The 19,546-nt window shown below is 44.5% G+C and overlaps 1 protein-coding gene across 5 annotated transcripts in view; it reads left to right on the plus strand.

The window, feature by feature from the left end:
* NMT2 (N-myristoyltransferase 2) overlaps window positions 1–19,546 on the plus strand; it is a 70,671-nt gene that overhangs the window by 38,418 nt on the left and 12,707 nt on the right. The window contains exons 3-10 of one of the 5 annotated variants that reach the window (XM_072825696.1): window positions 119–161; window positions 3,907–4,051; window positions 7,112–7,230; window positions 7,327–7,418; window positions 7,583–7,699; window positions 8,948–9,118; window positions 10,258–10,366; window positions 18,554–18,724. In XM_072825696.1, coding sequence (XP_072681797.1) covers window positions 119–161; window positions 3,907–4,051; window positions 7,112–7,230; window positions 7,327–7,418; window positions 7,583–7,699; window positions 8,948–9,118; window positions 10,258–10,366; window positions 18,554–18,724 — 967 coding nt within the window. Of the gene's footprint in view, window positions 1–118; window positions 162–1,752; window positions 1,890–3,906; window positions 4,052–7,111; window positions 7,231–7,326; window positions 7,419–7,582; window positions 7,700–8,947; window positions 9,119–10,257; window positions 10,367–18,553; window positions 18,725–19,546 lie in introns of those variants that run through there. The other 4 variants (XM_072825699.1, XM_072825697.1, XM_072825695.1 and 1 more) reach the window with 4 other exon arrangements.

A 19,546-nucleotide genomic window follows, 5' to 3' on the forward strand; every position in this document is an offset into this window, starting at 1 on the left:
TTGTCGTGTTTTGTTTTGTTGGTTTTTTTTTGAAGTTACACTTAATATGTAATTACTTTTAGTTTAGAAGATATTCACATTTTAATTTTTCTGGGTGTCTGTCTAATTATCTGAATAGCACAACACCATCTGGCAGCAGATTTCAGCGGGAGCAGCCACGGGTAAGTCTTCTGACTTTGAATCCTCAGTGGCCATTCTTAAATTCCATTGCCCAGGGTGGGAAGTGGCTCCTGACAGCACCCCCCCCCCAGACATCCCCAGCCAGGACTGAACCTGCAGGGGCTCCGGGGGGGCCGATGGCAGGTGCCCCGGCCACCCTGGCTGGGAACACAGGCCTTGCGTGCTGGCCACAGGAGGCCACTGAGCCCTCTGGAGGCAAGAAACTCACAGAGTGAAAGGGCAGAATCAGAAGTGTGATGAAAGGAAGCACAGATGATTTTGCTGGTTGCAGCCCCTCGGCCCTTGTCCTGGAGGTGGTGGTGTGGCCGGAGGGCCGGAGAGTGGCCCGGGGAGCGGGGGCTCCATCCCGGCCCTGCAGCTCCTGAGCTGTGTGGGTGCCGCCCTCATCCACGACGGGGAGGTGACACTTAGATCCTTTCTGTTGAATGATCTTTCTATTCTAAAGCCCTTGTACCTATGGCAGCGGTTACCATTATGCAAGTTTCCTGGGGTTGAAATATTTGTTTCTTAGGCGCAGCGTAAACCGCCTCGCGCGAAGAGAGTCTTGCAGGCGGTTTTTGCTGTTGTTACTGTTTTACACGTAAGGACCAGGAGTCACTGAGAGGAGACTTAACTTTCCCAATTTTCCCTGACTACCTGTGTGGGGGTGAAGAAAACGGGGTGTTCCCCTCTCGGTTTTCAGCTCGTCTCTCAGGTAACAAATACTCTATCCACCAGACCTGTTTCCCAAGGTCACCCATATAAGGCAACCCATCACCTTGCAAGACATTTTTCCCATTTCTCAGCATCACTTCATCAGGGAAGTGCAGGGTCACTTCTCTGTAGTTCTGACCCTCCTTATTGCTTCCACCATCACCATCAGCTTGTACCCCTCTCTGCACCCCCAGTGATTTTTGAGCCCTTCCCTTACTTCTGGGTACTTACAAGAAACTAGAGCCAGCCAAGGCAGGAGGAACTGCTAGCGTTCTATGGTAGAGAAATTTTCTTTTTTAATTACAGTAAATCAGAATTGTTTTAATGTAGGCCTTTCTCTGGTGCATTATTTATTTATTCATTTATTTATTTGAGAGAGGGAGAGAGATAGAGCATGAAAATCGCAAAGGGGAGGAGGCAGAGGGAGAAGCAGGCTATCCACTGAGCAGGGAGCCCAATACAGGACTCGATCCCAGGACCCCAGGATCGTGACCTGAGCCAAAGGCAGACGCTTAACCGACTGAGCCTCCCTGGCGCCCCTCCACTGCATTTTTTAAAACTGGAGCTTCTTTCCCTTCCCTAGATGCTAGCTCTAGATAACACTGTAGATCACAGTGGTTTGTGTTTAGAAGACACTCTGTTCTGCACTCAACTACCGGAGTCCAATAATACTTGTCTGGATTTTTTAGACTTCTTAGTGGTGGAGGACTTGGACATTTTCCAAGATATTAAATATAAAAGTTAATAAAGGGTAAAGAGTACAATTGGAGTTTAGTATTCCACTGAGGGAAAGAGGTGTGCCTGACGTAGGGATTCAGTGGCGGGAAGCTAACATGGGGTTGATCCGCTTCTCACCTTCCCTAACATTAATTCATTTCTCCCCAGGCGGTGCTGCTGTGGAAGGTGAATGGATAGGTTTGAGAACGTATCGTAGCTGAATTTTCCTTTGCTGCTTTGTCACCATGGATTTGAAAACTGTGCTTACTTGTATCCACTTCAAGAAAGCACTTAAAATAGTGAGCGTTCAGATACAAATCTATCATGAATGGTCATTTTATGTCAAGACTGCTCGTCAGTCTGGTGAGGCTAATTAGGTGGAGTTGAAACCACTCTGAAACCACTCATGGAGTTGGGATATCCTTTGGAACAAAGTTGGCTCCTTTGGAACAAGGATGCCGATTCATGCTAGTCGCAGAATAGCTTGAGTTTAGTATATTTGTGATCAAGAATTTAACTCCAGCATTAGGAAGGAAAACATGCTGTTTGTCCCATAACAAATTCAGTGCAAGCATTGTAGGTTCAGATTTGTCTTTTTAAAGATAAATGGGTGCATGTTCAAGTGTTACTAACTGAAATACACTATATTCAGAGTTCCTGTTTACGTTGTAGGTCTTCTAATGCATTGCCTTGTTAAGGGTTCAGATGGATATAAATTTTATTTTGCTGGTATTCAGTAACTCTTATGTTGGAGGTTCAGAGGAGACCAGAGCAAGAGAAATCTAAAAATACAATAAATGGGAACAGTGAAAGTATTTTGTTATGTCAATATATGTAGCTGAAACCATACCTCTATGACTTAGACCTCTATGGAAATATAAGAGAAATGTCTTAGAAAATTATGACCCTCCTGGGTGATGCTGTTAGACTCATAAATGGAGACAGTAAGACAATGAACACATCTCTGATTAGACTCCAGCATTTTGTATCCTTGAATCATTTTAGTGGCAAGGATCCTAAGCAAACCCAACGATAGAGCAAACACAGGGCGGTCTGTATGAAATAAGCCCTGTTTTGTACTGTGTCAAATGGGTAAAGTTTCCCAAGTTAAAGGATAGACTCCAGACCACAGACATCAGATTCAAGGTTGAACAGAAGTCCAGAACTACTGTCAATAAACCGGCAGGGTCGGTGATACCTTTCCTTGATAGCTGTGGGATGTTGACATACAGGAAAACCGGGGGGCTCTGAAGTTCTTGTTAACCACCTCTGAACTTCAGTGGAGGGCATTCTTTGCATGGCATCAAAATACTAAAATAATAATTTCGTGTACTGAAAAAACTCTGTGATTTTCCAATCCGGCCCTGAGTGCTACTCTCTCAGTTCAAGTATGGTAGTCCCACTTTCCATTTGAGGGACTTTTCCAAAAAAAAAAAAAAAAAGAAAGAAAGAAAAAGAAAAAAAGAGCTGAAGAATCTGCAGAGATAAGAGGGATATTGGCTTGGAGGAAGGAACTTGAGAATCGAAAGGTATCATCAGTTTTCCAGACTGAGAATATGTTTTACTTAAAAAAGTTAATTTCCAACACTCAGGGTAGGGAAAACAGGCTGTGGTTGCCAAAAAATCTAAACTCAACGGAAGAAACTGCTTGTTCTAGTTGGAAGATTTGTCTCTGGAGAAGCATCTGGGCTGGAAGAGGCAGGGTGTGGTCCAGGAGGAAGGCATACTTAGAGATTTTCTTTCTTGATTAACTTCCTTCCCAGCTCAGCTCAGCACTCATTCACATTTCTTTCTTTTTTCCTTTCCTTTCCTTTTCTTTCTTTTCTTTTCTTTCTTCTTTTTAATGAACTAAAATTTCCTTCGTCTGCCTTATTTCCATTCTAGCTCGTTCTTTCCTCTGTCCTCACATTGCTACTACAGGGCATTAACCTCAACAGTGAAACCAAGGGTGTGCCTGACTGGCTGCCACCTGGTAGTAATGCATGCATGCATGTCAGTCCTCGGCTAGTGCGGGAGAGGACCCTCTGCAAATGGGTGGGACCCTGCAGCCCCGGGTGGTTGGCTTTGCTTCAGATTGCTCAAAACCTATATCAAAGCCTCATTAAAACCACTGAGTTGTTGTTACCTTTAACATACTGTGTTTGCTTCTGTTTTACTATGTTAGCATTCTTGAGTCCGAGGTCCTGACCAGGCTAGAGGAAGATTGTTGGTGTTTCAGTGTTGTAGTCTCCAAGGTGGATGCACGTGTATCTGCCCCAGGTTTGGGAGTGGTGGCAGCTTCCTCATTTTCGTGTCTGTGTGTCTTTGCTGTTGTAGAATCCCACCATTCCAATGCAGAAGTTGCAGGATATCCAGAGAGCAATGGAGCTGTTGTCCGCATGCCAGGGCCCTGCCAGGAACATTGATGAGGCTGCCAAACACAGATACCAGTTTTGGGACACACAGCCGGTACCCAAATTAAGTAAGCTTTTCTGCCTCCCTCCTCCTCCAAAAAAAACAGCTGGGTTAGCAACAAACAAACAAAAAACACAAAAGAAACTTAACTTACATAATTTGTTTTATACCGCAGATTAGCAATGTACACAAAAGTCCTGTTTTTCTTCTTAAAATATAAATATTGGAAAAAAATATATAAATATTGGGTAGTGACATTGGCTTTCGGTAGAAACAACTTTAGAGTTTCATTCCTCTTTCTATTAAAAAAATCCAGTTTCTCCCTCTTGAAACATTATTGTATTAAAAATATATATAAAAGACAGAGTCTCAGAACCTTTCTTGGTCCTGAGCTTCATAGAATTGTTTTTCCTGTGCATAAATTTATAGCAGTCTCACATCTGATTTATTTCAAAGATACAGGAAATTTGCCCTGCTAAATCTTATTGAAATGGAAAATTTTGGCGCAGCTTAACAATAGGATTCTGCAGGCTCACTGCTGGTGTTAATTCCTAGCAGCTCGAGAACAGCTGCGGTTCAGTAGGGACCTTGGGGGCCCCTTGGGAGCACCCTGGGGGCTCCTCTGTGCAGGGATGTCTGGGCATCAGGCCTCTCCCCTCTCCCCTTCGCACTTGGCCTGGTCCCTCACGTTCCACTCAGACTCTTGCCTCATAAGTTTCCGTAAGCATCATTTAACTCTTCCCTTGTTGCAATAAAAAATGATGCCGTAAATGCACTAAAATGTTTATAACTGTATTAAAAGCTAAAATCTGCTGCTTTCTGTTATCCTCATATGAAGATATATGATAATTATTTCTCTGTCTGGCTGTTCTTCCTCCTTGATTGTTTGGGTTCCAGAACGTGTAAGATGAAGGATTGTCATCCAGACCTTGTAATAATAGTCCAGCCATGTACAAATTATCAGTTTTATCACATAAAAATCAGGAAACGATCCTTGTCTGTGCCCTCAAATGATGGTTTTCAAACTTTTCAAAGTTACCAGGCCTCACCCAGCCATGTCCACCCCACGCATCTTCAAAAAACACGGGCTTAGGAGTGTGAAAGATAGAGGAAAACACTTATCCTCACTTGTCTCTTCTTTCAGGCTCTAGAAATACGTGTGTTCGGTAGTGGAGGGAGACTCCAGCATGAATTTACAGGGTTTAAAATGCTGTTGAATTGAGTGAGCTAAAGGGATGTAGGGTTGATTGATCCGATGTATTAGGTTTAGCTGCACATGCTTGGCAAGCTGCTGGTGGCTTTTAGGTCACTGCCCCTGGGGCAGGAAAGCCCGGCTGGCACCAACACATGTCTTTGGGAAGATAGGGGGCATGCGTCACATTTTGGCGCCCCCTCCCTAAATCCCTGTGGGATTCCCCTAGTTCCAGGGGGAACACCTGGTTTGCATCTCAGTTAAGGCAGCATCAAGGTTGGTGGCAGCAGAGGCAGCCCCCCACCCCCACCCCACCCCCACTGTTGTCCCCAATGTCCGGTGGGTAGCCAGGCTCTGAGGGGATCTCCTGAAAGGAACTCCAAGGGAACAGCTAAGAATCTGGCTCACCAGCGAGCTGGTGGAGGGGCAGTGAACTTCTGCTTCAGGGGAAGTGACAAAGTCAGGGGGAAGAAAGAAAGAGAAAACGAAACCCCTCGGAGCTGTTGCAGACCTTGTGGCTTCCACCAAGAACCTGTACCTGAAGGTCATTTATTCAGCAGATACCTGTTCCTTTTTTCCTCCTGGTTCTGTTTATTTATCCTTTGGGGTGTCATTGTCGTTTAGCAACATATTAGCTTCAGGGGTCAAACAGAATGATACCACATTTGTGTACATTGTCAAATGACCCCCACGGGAGGTCTACTAACCATCCCTCACCACACCTAGTTACAGATTTTTTTTTCTTGTAATAAGGACTTTTAAGATCTCCTGTCTTAGCAGCTTTCAAATATGCAATGCAGTATTATTAACTATAATCATCATGCTGTGTTTGCATCCCCTGAACTTACTTGCTTTATAACTGAAAGTTTCTGCCTTTTGACCCTCTTCACTCATTTCACGCTCCCACCCCTGCCCCCTGCCAACTGCCAGTCTGTTCTCTGTGTCTAGGAATTCAGAATTTTTGTTTTTTTAGATTCCACATGTAAGTGAACTCATACAGTATTTATCTTTCTCTCTCTGACTTATTTCACTTCCTGTACTGTCTTCAAGGTCCATCCATGTGGTCACCAATGGCAAGACTTCATTCTTTTTTATGGCTGAGTAATAGCAGATCAGTGTTGAGTATCTGTTGTTAAATGCCAGGCTCTGGGGAGTGTGCCAGGGGAACAGCGATGGGAAAGTAGGAAAGTAGGATGAAGACAGTGGCCAGGCGGGGATGGAGGGAGGGCCTCCTCCAGGTAGGAAAAAGCTTAAGTCAGGGAAGGATACTGTGGGAAAGTGATGTGTAAGCTTCTGTCTGCAAACCCTCAAGCGGCCCACCACATGGAGAGCGGGGGAGGGGCTCTGAGAGAAGAGGGAACCCCCAGATGCCATGAGCTGGGGCCAGTGAGAATGAACCTGGAGAACAAGGCCAGGCAGGGCCTGGGTTCTATCCCAGTCACACTGGGAGGCAGTGGGGAAGGATCTGGAAAGGGCACCCTCGTGAAAACCACGAGATGCTGATGTTTTCAGCTGGACTGCCAGCAGCCCCTGTGGAGAGAAGTTCTAGGTTTTGCGGGGTGGGGTCAGAGGTCACCTTGTCACCCCCTACCCCCAGGTGTTTGAAATGCAGAGTAAGAAGAGAGCCCATCTCCAGGCGGTCATCAGACCCACACTGTCCACTGTGGTGCAGCGCCATGGATCTGTCACTTAGGGGTTGAGGCTGTCCCTGGCATGTCGTAGTACACACCCTGTCATTGCAGGAGGAAGGATTTCTCCCTCTAATTGGTGAGATGGCAGCTCCTCTCCACTACCCGTCTCACTCCAGAAGGAGCTGAAACAGTGGTGAAACCCCAGGGCCCTAGAAATGATGTCGTTCTCTGTAACGGACCACTTTGGCCATCGTAATACACTATAGTTGGATGTTCGTTCTTTCTCTCCTCTGCCCCTCCGCAGATGAAGTCATCACGTCCCACGGGGCGATTGAAGCCGATAAAGACCACGTGCGCCAGGAGCCCTATTCCCTGCCCCAGGGTTTTATGTGGGACACCCTAGACTTGGGCAACGCCGACGTGGTGAGTAACGCTCCTTGGTTCGACACCTGCCATCGCACAAATTGCTTCCGAGTGGGTGGCGAGCACTGTAGACAGGACACTTGCTTGGTCTTGTAGCTCAAGGAGTTGTACACGCTGTTAAATGAGAATTACGTGGAAGACGAGGAGAGCGTGTTCCGGTTTGACTACTCACCCGAGTTCCTGCTGTGGTGAGTCTGGCTGGACGCCGGGGGGGGGGGGCGGGGGGGGGGCGGGGGGGGGCGGGGCAGGGGGCGCCCCGGGTGCGGGCAGTGGCAGGGTGGCGTGCCTTGGGCTCTCCCTGGGTTCCTGGACACTAACCTGCACCTGTCTTCCTTGCCTGCGTTGACCTCAGGGCGCTGCGTCCCCCAGGCTGGCTCCTTCAGTGGCACTGTGGGGTCAGAGTGTCTTCGAACAAGAAGCTAGTAGGGTTCATAAGTGCCATCCCCGCCAACATTCGGATTTATGACAGGTGCCTGTTAAAGCTTGTCCGTGTCAGTTTCGTTGTGTTGCTTTTCCAAGAATTGCAGTTACAGTGGGCTTTTAAAAGCGACTTACTCAGATTGTTCATAGTGGGGGAGGTTGTATAGGGAGGGAGGGGTCTAAGGGAACTCTCATTTCTGCTTTGTTTTACTAAATCTAAAACTGCTCTAAAAAATAAGGTTGATTTAATTTTTAAAAATTGGACTGTGAACAGCAAAAGAGGATAGCTGTAGCTCATAAATGCACACACACACAGACACTTGTTTTTTTTTTTAAGATTTTACCTATTTATTTGAGAGAGAAAGTGGGTAAGCTAGGGGAGAGGCAGAGGGAGAAAAAGACTCCCTGCTGAGCAGGGAGCCCAATGCAGGATCATGACCCCAACGGAAGGCAGATGCTTAACCTATTGAGCCACCCAGGTGTCCCACAAAAGATGAATTTTACATACGTGTATGTACATATGTATCAAGATAAAGAAAGCCGTAGTAGGTATTTCAGATGTATTTATGTAGAAAAAAAATTACCTTAAAAGATTTTAGGAGAGATTTTTTTTAAAAAATCTTTTGATCCATAGGACAGCTTTTTTGCATTTTTGCTCCCAGAAAGTCAGAGATCTAATGCATAGTAGGGCTGTTTACCTTTCAGTATATTGAGTGAGTTTCTTTGCTGCTAAAAAACATTTGATGTCAAGGGATCTCTGTGCCACATGGAATGCCTGCATATCTGAGACCAGAGCAGGGAACAGACTTTGAAGCTCTGGAATGTTTACCGCAGCTCAGAGAAACACCTGCTCTCCTGTGGTCAAGGCACCTCTCAGGGATCCTAGAGATTGCATCATAGTCCAAAAGAAACATCTAACCAGATTGTGCAGATGGCTGACCCAGTTATTGTTCTAATTGCATACATTACAGGGTAAAAAAACAGATGTAGAAACTTTGAGGCACATCTTACCCATTTTCTAAAGTGAAAACTTACCCAAAAAATTAAAGTCTTAAATGTTTTTAGAACAAGGGGTTTGGGTCTCCATGGCCTAGAGTTGTAATCATTTTGGCAGGGGATTTGGGGACTAGCATATCTACCTGAACTTGTGAAATGTCTAAATGATGGGCTGTTTTTGTTAAATATTGTGTTGAAAGGAGTCCCTCAGTTTCTTATTCTTTGAAATTTTATGGGTGTTGTCTTATTTTTTAAAATGGTTTCATCTTACATTCGCTCCGATTTTTGTCATCTTTCTTAGTGTAAAGAAGATGGTAGAAATCAACTTTCTTTGTGTTCACAAGAAATTGAGGTCAAAACGGGTAGCCCCAGTGTTAATTCGAGAAATAACCAGAAGAGTGAACCTGGAAGGGATTTTTCAGGCCGTTTATACAGCCGGTGTGGTTCTTCCTAAGCCTGTGGCCACGTGCAGGTAACACCACCACATGCTTGCCTCAGATCTTATCTCCCTGCTGTGTTGCTACCAGTGTTATTCTCATGTGTAACTCAGGGATTTGGGCTTACCTTATTATGTCGTTGGTGTGGTAGCAGAGGTGGAGGGCCAGACCCAAGAACCACTGCAACCCGTGTTCTAACATCTTCCTGCTAATGATGCTGATTCTGTGTTCTGTGTCTCTTCCCTTGGAAAGAACAGCGTTGCCTGTACCTTGGGGAGCCCAGGGAACTATGGTCTTGAAACGTCCAGCATGCTCGCATTTTCTTTGCTCCCAAGCACTCGGGTATATCCCGCACTCTGCAGGGCTGTCAGGGAGCTATTCCAAATGCTTGATAAACACCGGCTGAAAAGCCCAAACAAGCTTGTTTGCTAAGTGTAAGAAAAGGCTTAAGCTCTGTTTTTATGATTTCATCTGTTCTTATCAAGCTTTTAAAGGTTAATCCAGGGAGAAAATGGTTTATTGGATTTGTCCCAGGACTAACCTGTTTGTAAAGCCTCAGAGTTTGTCTCTCTTGATTCTTTGGACTCAAATAAGATGAAACTTTTGCCCAACATAGTTATAAGAGGTAAAACTGTAAAACGACTATCTCCTATTAAATTATTCATAAATAACTTGAATAAGACTTTGCAGGTGGGTTTTAATACAAATCATCCTAGTATCCAAGCTGGAATCGCTTAAGAAATTCAAGGTAGTTTCTCAAAAAGTTGTTTTCTCTGGTATGTGTTATATAAAACCGATGGCTCCTAATTTTGGGGGGTGGGGAGGGGATGTTTTCATGTTTTTAAACTTTTTGGTTTGCTTTCTATAGAATCAGCAGTGGTCATTAAATACTTGCATACTGGGCATTTTTAACTTTATTTTGCGATTTTATGATTGCTCTTTACTGAAAGAGATGAAAGGTCACAGACTACAAAGGAACATAACCAGGAAAGAAGGACATATTTTAGATGTAAAAAACAGCTGATAAAATAATTATACAAGAAGTGGGCCAGCATCCAGTACCGGGGGTGGCTTGAGTGTACATTAAATCCTCTATATGGCTGAGCTGAGACAAAGACTAAAAACTGATAGGATTAGAAGCCAATCAGATTTTAATACCTTTTTTGTATTCCAGATACTGGCATCGATCACTAAACCCCAGAAAATTGGTAGAAGTGAAATTTTCTCACTTGAGTAGAAATATGACTTTACAGAGAACCATGAAGCTCTATAGACTTCCAGATGTAAGTAAGAATGTTCTGCAGCTTTTCGAAGCTGTAACCTTAACTGAAGCTTTTAATGTAGAAAAGAATTATTGGCAAGAGTCTTAAAAACTGGCTCATGTATTTTGAGAAGGTGAATATGTAGCTTTTTAGAGCTCTGGGCTGGGAAAAATAGGGGAGCTCATTTGACAACCAGGTGTTGGGTTTTTTGTTTTTTTTTAAGAGTTTTTTAAGTCTTCAGTTTATGGTTGGATGGGATTGAACTCAAGACATGGAAGTTTTAAAATTTTGATTATTTACCATTTGTTATATAAAAAGGAAAAAGAATTGAGGCTTCACATGCTATCTTAACGCAGAGGAACCTAAGGAATAGGCTTAGAGGAGAGACCCAGGAGGGGAAATAAGGTCTCATTAAATTGTCACCTTTTCAGAGGGACCTGAGGGGCTCAGCTGGTTAAGCATCCAACCCGTGGTTTCATCTCAGGTCGTGATATCAGGGTCATGGCATCAAGCTCTGCATCAGGCTATGCTCAGTGGGAAGTCCGCTTGAAAGATTCTCCTTCTGCCTCTCCTACCTCCTCTCTTAAGTAAATAAATAAATCTTTTAAAATATATATCTTTTTTAAAGATTTTATTTATTTGAGAGAGAGAGAACATGAATGGAGGGAAGGGGCAGAAGGAAAGGGAGAAGCAGACTCCCTGCTGAGCAGGGAGCCTGAACTAGGGTTTGATCCCAGGACCCTGAGATAATGACCTAGGCTGAAGGCAGATGCTTAGTCAGCTGATCCACCCAGGTGCTGCTATATCTTTTCATTAAAGTTTTTATTTATTTATTAGAGAGACAGCATGAGCCAGGGGGAGAGGCAGAGGGAGAGGGAGAGGGAGAAGCAGGCTCCCCTCTGCAGGGAGCCTGATGCAGGGCTGGATCCCAGGACCCTGAGATCATGACCTGAGCCAAAGGCAGACGGCTTATCCAACTAAGCCACCCAGGCGCACCCTACAAAAAATTACCTTTTTAAACTGGCAGATTCCCAGCATGATAAGTTGTCTCTTAAAGGGGAATAGCTAAAGGTGTTTATCAGTGTTGCTTTTATTTGAGGCTTAGATGGTGTATTAGTTAATCTATTGCTGTGTGACAGATTACGGCAAATATGGTGGTTTAAAACACACATTTGTTATCTCTCAAGTTCTATGGGTCAGGAATCGAAGCCCAGCTTGCCTGGGGCCTCTGCCCCAGGGGTCTCTCATGACGTTGCCATCAAAGTATCCACAGGGGCTAGGTCTCATCTGAACACTTGACTGGGGATGGGTCCTCTCCAACTCACACAGCTATTAGCAGGCTTGAGTGTTTGCTGACAGTTGCACTGAGAGCTTTCATTCTTTGCTGGCTCTCAGCCTGAGCCCTCCGTCTGTTCTTCGCCAGGTGAGATTCCCCACAGGGCAGCAGCTGACAGTGCGGAAGCTTGATTCATCAAAGCCAGTGAGGGAGTGAGTCTATAGACAGAATCTGCTAGCAAAGTGGAAGTTAGAACCTTATGTAATCAGTGCTTGAAGGGACATCCAGTCACTCTTGCTGTGTTAGCTTCACTGGTTAGAAGCAAGTCACAAGTTCCACCCACACTCAGGAGGAGCACGAGGGTGGGCTAATAACCAGGAGGCAGCATCACTGGGGACTGTGTTAGAATCTGTCTGCCACAGATGGGATCTTCCATTCGAAGTTTTTGTTTCACCAGAGCTATTCTTTCTTTTGGGTTGTCAGAAAGAAGTGACTATTTTAACTTGATTGAGGGCTTCAAGTGGAATGACGCCTGTGTTCCTTTCTAACATGGGGAGAGCTTCACCTGTAGTGGCCTTTCTAGGTGTAGTAGACACAGTTCTGGCTGTGTGTTTACTGGGTACGTGTAATTCAGTGGTGGCGACATGAATCAATGTATTTTTTTCTGATGACAGACGGGAATCAACTAATTTCTGACCTTAGGCAAAATTTCATAAGGAAAAAAGTGGAGGCGAAGGAAACCAGACATGAGAAACCAGCATCATCATTCTGGAGCTTTGCAACCTTGTGGAAGGATCACTAGGCGGAGGCCTGTTCTTCCCTTCGGTCTTAACTGTTGTTGCAGACTGTGGGGCTCAGAATAATGAACTCACTGCCTCTGAGGCCAAGGAGGGAGGGGAACAGAGACCAGAAGAGAGGGAAATGCAAACCGCAGGCAGCATGACAGAGGAGGGTCCACACGACCTGGGGGTGGGGGAGCCGGCCTGTTGTGCTGGAGCGGCAGGAGTGAAGGTAGGCGGGTGGAGATGGGTGCTCTGAAAGGGAGGCTTGGAAGATGTGTAGAGGAGTCACACTGTCAACATGAGTTAATAATGACTGGCCAGGATTCTTCTGAGGCTAGGGGCCAAGACCCAGAGTGACCTGAGGAGGACAGTCATATAGAGGGATATGCAGTAGTGAGCAGAAGGGGGCACGAGACACAGCGACACTGAGACACCCCCTCTGCAGGCTCCGGAATAGGCCCAACTGTTAAAGACTTTGACGTGCATGAGGGGTACTGGTTTTTGTTTTTTTTTTTTCAACATTTTATTTATTTGAGAGAAAGAGAGCAAGTGAGCATGAGCAGGGGAAGGGCAGAGGGAGAGGGAGAAGCAGATTCCCCGCTGAACAGGGAGCCTGATGCGGGACTGAATCCCTGGACCCTGAGATCATGACCTGAGTCGGAGGCAGAGGCCCAACCAACTGAGCCACCCAGGCACACCCAGGAGTGGAAATTAAAAACTTCGGCGTGCAGACTTTTTTCACTAGGGGCTAATGCTGTTCTCCTGTGGTCTCCCCAAATTTCAGTTCATCGAGCCTATAAAGCCATGCAGCATGCATGTAAGGAAAGCACCCACTTCCATGTAGATTGCCTAAAATGGGATGAAGGAGGAGTTTTAATACCTGTCATTGGTTTATTCAGGGTGATCAGAATTTAAGCTGTTAGGAGTATTTTTGACTTTGTCCCTCATCTTTTATGTTTTTATACAAAAATCAACTCAGGTAAGAGAGTGTTATTAACAAATTGATCCTAAACCACTGGTCCAGCATCCAGATTTTTTCCCCTAATAAAGTGAAGTTCACAAAGTGCTCATATATATATATATATATATATATATATATATATATATATATATTCATGTTATTCCCACAACAACCGTTCGAAGCTGGTGTGTCCTTTGCTGCATTTTGCAGATGAAAAGATCAAGACTCATGCAGGTTGACACTTAGACACGGGTCTGTCACTAATCAGAGGGTACTTGGGATGCACGCCCCAGACATCTATGTTTTACCCGTTATATCCCTTTGCTCCTGCCATGACCTCTCACACACCCCTGGGTGAGGGGGGCAGCATGGCCTGGTCCCCCCGGGTGTCTCACCATGGGTCACTAGAGCATAGGTGAACACAGGAAAGCAGATCATCAGGGTCCCGAATAGTGCTCGCTGGTATGTTCCAGTCTTCCTCCCTGCTTTTAAGTCCTGGGGAAGGAGAGAAAAATAAAGAGTAAGATAATGAAGAAAAAGGGTAGAAGAGATCCCTTTTTAAAAAAATATATTTTTTATTTATTTGAGAGAGAGCATGAGGGGGTGGGGCAGGCACGGTGGAGAAGGGAGGGGCAGAAGGAGAAGGAGAAGCAGACTCCTGGCTGAGCAGGGAGCCTGATGCAGGACTTGATCCCAGGACCCTGAGATCATGACCTGAGCCGAAGGCAAACGCTTAACCAACTGAGCCACCCAGGCGCCCCTTACAAATAAAATCTTAAAAAAAAAGAAGCTGGACAATGCAGCATATACTAGACCATGGCCTCCCCGATAGGGACCCAGGTGGGTGATATTGCTGCTGGCAGTTGTGTGATTTAGGATCATTTTTGTCCCATTAAGTGTAAGAAGAACCTTATTGAACACAACTTTTGCTCTTTGGGTCAGTCTCCTCTTATCATCACTGTTTCTTTTTTTTTTTTTTTTTTTCACTGTTTCTGCTTTATGTCTTGTTTGTGGACTTCTGAATATAAGAGCTGACATTATGATGGCCTAAACACTGAACACCTGTAGTCTCAACTATGATGCAGGGAGAGCAGGACTGTCACAGGAGGGCAGGTCGTCTTCTAGTCAGGAGAGAACCACTCGGGGCCTAGGCCCCTGGCCTCTGCCACCTGCAATGCGGAGGTCTTCCTGAGAGTAATGCCTTTCCCTACCTTGTAAGCATCGATTTGTTCTTCATTTGCTATTGAGCATTTTCAAACAAAGTTGGATTATTTTTTTTAATTTATTTTTATTTATTTTATTTATTATTTTTCTCAGTGGGCTTAAAGGTGCAGGAATTTAAAGTAGGCAAAAAACCCGACTCAGGTTAATCTCCCGCTATTTTTCCACGGCTTTGCAGGAAGGACACACTTGTGAAGACACATGGTGTTCTTTCTACATTTAGTTGCAGTAGATGCTTTTTTTAGTGTTTAGCGTCTTAGTCAACTCCTTTTTAAATCAAATACCCATAATCATTGCTTACATCTCCACTCTGGAATCTTGGCTCTAGGATAGTTTACACCACATAGTTTGACAGAGAACAACACAGCTTCTGTTTTTTAATACAGCTCTGAGCCTTTTTTCCCCCGCATGCACTGATAAGCAGATTTTACACATAATTCAATGTACAGAGTCCAGCGAGTAATACATGCCGGCTGGGCCCTGGGAAAGTGTGCCTGGCTGAGATGATAGAGTTTGCTTCTGAAATGTAAGATTGCCTCAATCGCTGGAAATGTCTTTTTGTTTTTATTGAATTCTCTGGAAACCACCTTTCTTATTTGGGTTTTGCCAGAACATCCCCCCCCCTTTTTTTTTAATTCTGGCCTTAACCTTCTCCCCACCTCTTTCTGAAGACCCCAACTTATATTTGAAGGTTTATTTTACATCTTAACTTTTATTTCATTCTTCTCATCAATGTTCTTGGAGAATGTGTGACTTTGTGATGTTAGAAAGTAGCAAGTTGAAGGCCCAGAGACACATGGCCATTGTGAGTCAGCTAAAGTTAATATTCAATATTCTCCCAGTTTTCTGCGATCTTGCTTTTTCTTTTTCTGTTTTTTAATAGCTGATACACTCTGATGTTCTCTTTAAAAAAAAAAAAAAAGGTACTTGAAGTGCTTATAAATTGCCTGGTGCACTTACTTTGTCTTTGCCTGTTGGCCTAAACATACTGTTTCAGAGTTTTTTGTATTCCACTTCTATGACCCGTTCTTCTGACCTTTGGAGACCTGGCACAGCAGATCTCAGAGTCGGGCCTGGGACCCCTGGAGGTCCTCCATGGGACTCGATCCAGGATCATACCCTGGGCCAAAGGCAAGCGCTAAACCACTGAGCCACCCAGGGATCCCCAGTTTTAATTTCTAATACAATAGAGGTGGGTGTATATAACCCTCATAAGCAAAACTTTCTTGGAATACTCAGTGTTTAAGTGGGTAAAGGAGGCACCTGAGTAGCTCAGTGGTTGGGCATCTGCCTCTGGCTCAGGGCATGATCCTCGGGTCCTGAGATCAAGTCCCACATCGGGCTCCCCACAGGGAGCCTGCTTCTCCCTCTGCCTATGTCTCTGCCTCTCTCAAAAATAAATAAAATCTTTAAAAAAGAAAAAAGAGGGTAAAGGGGTCTCAGACAAAAATTATTGGCAACTGCTGCATTAAGGGTGTCTGCCAGACAAAAGATGTTGATTTTAGTGATTCTGTGGCATAAATAGTGAAGGAGAATTGTACTGCAGAGGACTGTGTCTAGGAAGTTGGCAAGCTTGTTCTTTATATCTGAACATCTGCTTAACAGTTGCACATGTCCTGTAGCTTTCATTAATGAATCTAATTGCTTGATATTGTCGTTACTGAACTAGTAAAAGAAAAAGCAGTTTAATATTGGGGCATGGCTACTTAAAACTTTATTGAGGTCATCCTCATGGCAGAAAATCATTTTTGTAAATGACTTTTTCAATACATTCTTTGTGTATATATAGTCTGGTTTTCCTGTTAGCATTTGGAGATGTATGTTTATTACATTGTATTTGGAAATCACATAGGTTCCATCTTGCCATAAATTTGCAGTGTAGAAATGCTACCAAATACTAAAATTGGCTCAGGGGAAATGGAAAAAAAGAATTTTACACCTGGCTTACACATAAGTGCCAGGCCCAAGCAGTATCATCTTTGCAGAGCTGACAGTGACTTTTTTTCCCTGTCTGTAGCCTTCACCACCCTTACTGAGTAAATGGCTGTGGCTCAAAACATAGGAATTCATTCATTCATTCATTGATTCATTCATTTAGCACATTTGGGCTGTTATTGCCATGCTTGCTTGAGAGGTTAAGCCTTGAGTGGAAGCAAGGACCTCGACATTTCTTGTCCTTTGGCTTTGTGATCCACATAAAAGCTAAAAGTACAAGTTCTCTATTAAATGTTAAGAGCTGGGACACCTGGGTGGCTGAGCATCTGCCTTCAGTTCAGGTCATGATCCTGGGGTCCTGGGATCAAGTTCCACATCGGGCTCCCTGCAAGGAGCCTGCTTCTCCCTCTGCCTATGTCTGTGCTTCTCTCCCTCTTTGTCTCTCATGAATAAATAAGTAAAATCTTTAATAAATAAATAAATGTGTGTTAAGGGCTTACCTTCTCTCAATGTGGTCTACTAAACTGTATTTTAGCTGCATTACCACATCTTTATAGCTTACATAAGTCATAACAGAAAGGCACATAGTAAGGACATTTGGGTCTGTAAATACAAAGAACAAATCTCTCCCTCAGTACCCCCACCACTCAATGATCAGCATTCTTGGTCACGGATCCCTAGGGACCTCAGCACAGCCACTAAGATGGACCAGAGCCAGCACTCAGAATGAGACCTGTTTTCCACCTTGGAATGCTACTAGTCTAGGGGCATGCAGGAACTGTAATGATCTATGTTTAGAGGCAGTATTTAATTTTAAAGTATTTAAAAATAACTTATAAAAGGTAAAGGAGAAGTATTTATATACAAGTTACTTAACACTTAAAATGTATCCACTATTTCTATGGAAAAAATCAAGCTAACTAGAAAAATGGAACTGTATTGCTAAGTTTTTAATATTTTGTACAAACAAGCACTTCTAGTGGGTTTTCTCACTTCTTGGCTCAAGTGTCCTGGTTTTTGGGCAGTTCTTGTGTAGCTGAGTGATATCTGGAACTCTTTTGAGGACACAGTTGAACAAATCCTCATGGGGACCTGTCCTGACCTTTAGGTTATTCTGGTCCTCGTAGAATACCATAGAAATTGTTATGCTCTGAAATGACGGATTTGAATGTCTGTTCGAATCACCTTTTTAAATCAAAAGATAGCATGGGAAGCCAGAGGCCAGTACTCGGCAAGCTAGCCATTACCGTTTAGAAAATACTTGGCTGTTACAATGCTTGTCCTCCCCACTCAGAACAACATGATTTACTTTTATGTCATTTTTGTTGCTCACAAGACTAACATAGCTACAGCCTCTTTTTTTTCCTTAAGGATTTTATTTATTTATTCATGAGGGACACAGAGAGAAAGAGGCAGAGACATAGGCAGAGGGAGAAGCAGGCTCCATGCAGGGAGCCCAATGTGGGACCCAATCCCGGATCCCAGGATGACAACCTGAGCTGAAAGCAGATGCTCAACCACTGAGCCACCCAGGCGTCCCTAGCTACAGACTCTTCACGAGCCATTGAATAAAATAAGCTTCTCAGCCATTTTCACCTGCATCTTCAACATGTCAGGGCACTTGTAATGCACATAATTCCAGAACACACGCTAAGATCATTTGGCCCTGCAGTGGAGGCTGTGAACATTCTTGGCTTCGGTACATAGATTGGTGTGTGCCCTGACTCGGTCGGAGCAGCAGCTCTGTGGGCAGTGCTGACCACTGACCCAGCACACAGATAGAAGGTTCCACACGTTGTCTAATATATTCTGCCTCAGTGCTTTTCATCCTAATGTGTCAACAGCTCCCTGGGGACTCTTGTGACATTGCAGATCCTGACCTGGGAGGTTGGAGAAGAGGAGGGGAAGCCAGGATTTGGCAGGGCTCACAAGCCCCCCTCTCCCCCACCAGGGGACGGCCACACAGCTGGCCTGCCTTTCCCTCTTATGACAAAGGTCACCTTCCCACTTTATTTTGTTTTCACCACAACAAGGCTACCAAGACGTCGGGCCTGAGACCCATGGAACCCAGGGACGTCAGAGCAGTTCGAGACCTGACCAACACTTACCTGAAGCAGTTTCACCTCGCCCCGGTGATGGATGAAGAGGAAGTAGCTCACTGGTTCCTCCCCCAGGAGCACATTATTGACACATTTGTCGTGGAGGTAAAGAGGAGGTGCTAAGACACCACACAGAAGTACAAGACTGCCCTGAGGTTGAGTCTGTTTTCTGGAAGAATCAGAGAGGGCCCCAGCCTTTTCCTCTGTCTCTGGGATGCTACTTCCAAACTAGATCTCTCTGCTCGCCCCGATAGAACCAGAATTTCTTCTTATGGTTCCCATCCCCAGAGAAGAACAGTTTTTGCTAGTTATTCGTGGGAAATCAGGATACTTTTGTGTTGGTACTGAGGTGATTAATTGCTTGGTTCGGTTTTGAGAAGGCTGGATTGGGATGGCCTTATCTGAGGCAGATGCTTTCCAGAGCTTAATATCCTTGGGTATTTCGTGAAGCTGGTTTGAACAGAACGGCTTTCAGTTGAGATGGCACAACTCAGCCACTCAACCCTAGTTCAGGGGAAGGAAGGAGAAATAACAGTCTAGATTTTCTGATTATTGATTGGATGAATTTAGCGTAGTGCTTCTTAAGCCTTTAAAAGAAAAAAAAAAAAAAGCTTGACATTTGTTGTTCAAATGGTATTACACATAGAAGCTCTTTAGACTAAAGTGGGATTTGGTTCAAAAGTTGAGATTAAACCTGGTAAGTACCTGGGGAGAGCGAGAGTGAGGAGGCCGTGTGGGAGTTCCGATAGCAGTCCTTTCACCATTCATTGTGAGCACTGAGCTGTAAGTGTCTTTTCAACATTTGTCAGGCATCAGTCTGGATATAGGATGACAGCCAAATTAGGGCAGAAATGGTAGAACAGACACAGTGAATTCCGAGGACGTTCCTGGGCAGTCTTTGTTTTCAAGCTCTTATTACTAGAACAG

This window comes from Canis lupus, chromosome 5, assembly GCF_048164855.1.
Source record: "Canis lupus baileyi chromosome 5, mCanLup2.hap1, whole genome shotgun sequence".
NCBI classification, from domain to species: domain Eukaryota; kingdom Metazoa; phylum Chordata; class Mammalia; order Carnivora; family Canidae; genus Canis; species Canis lupus.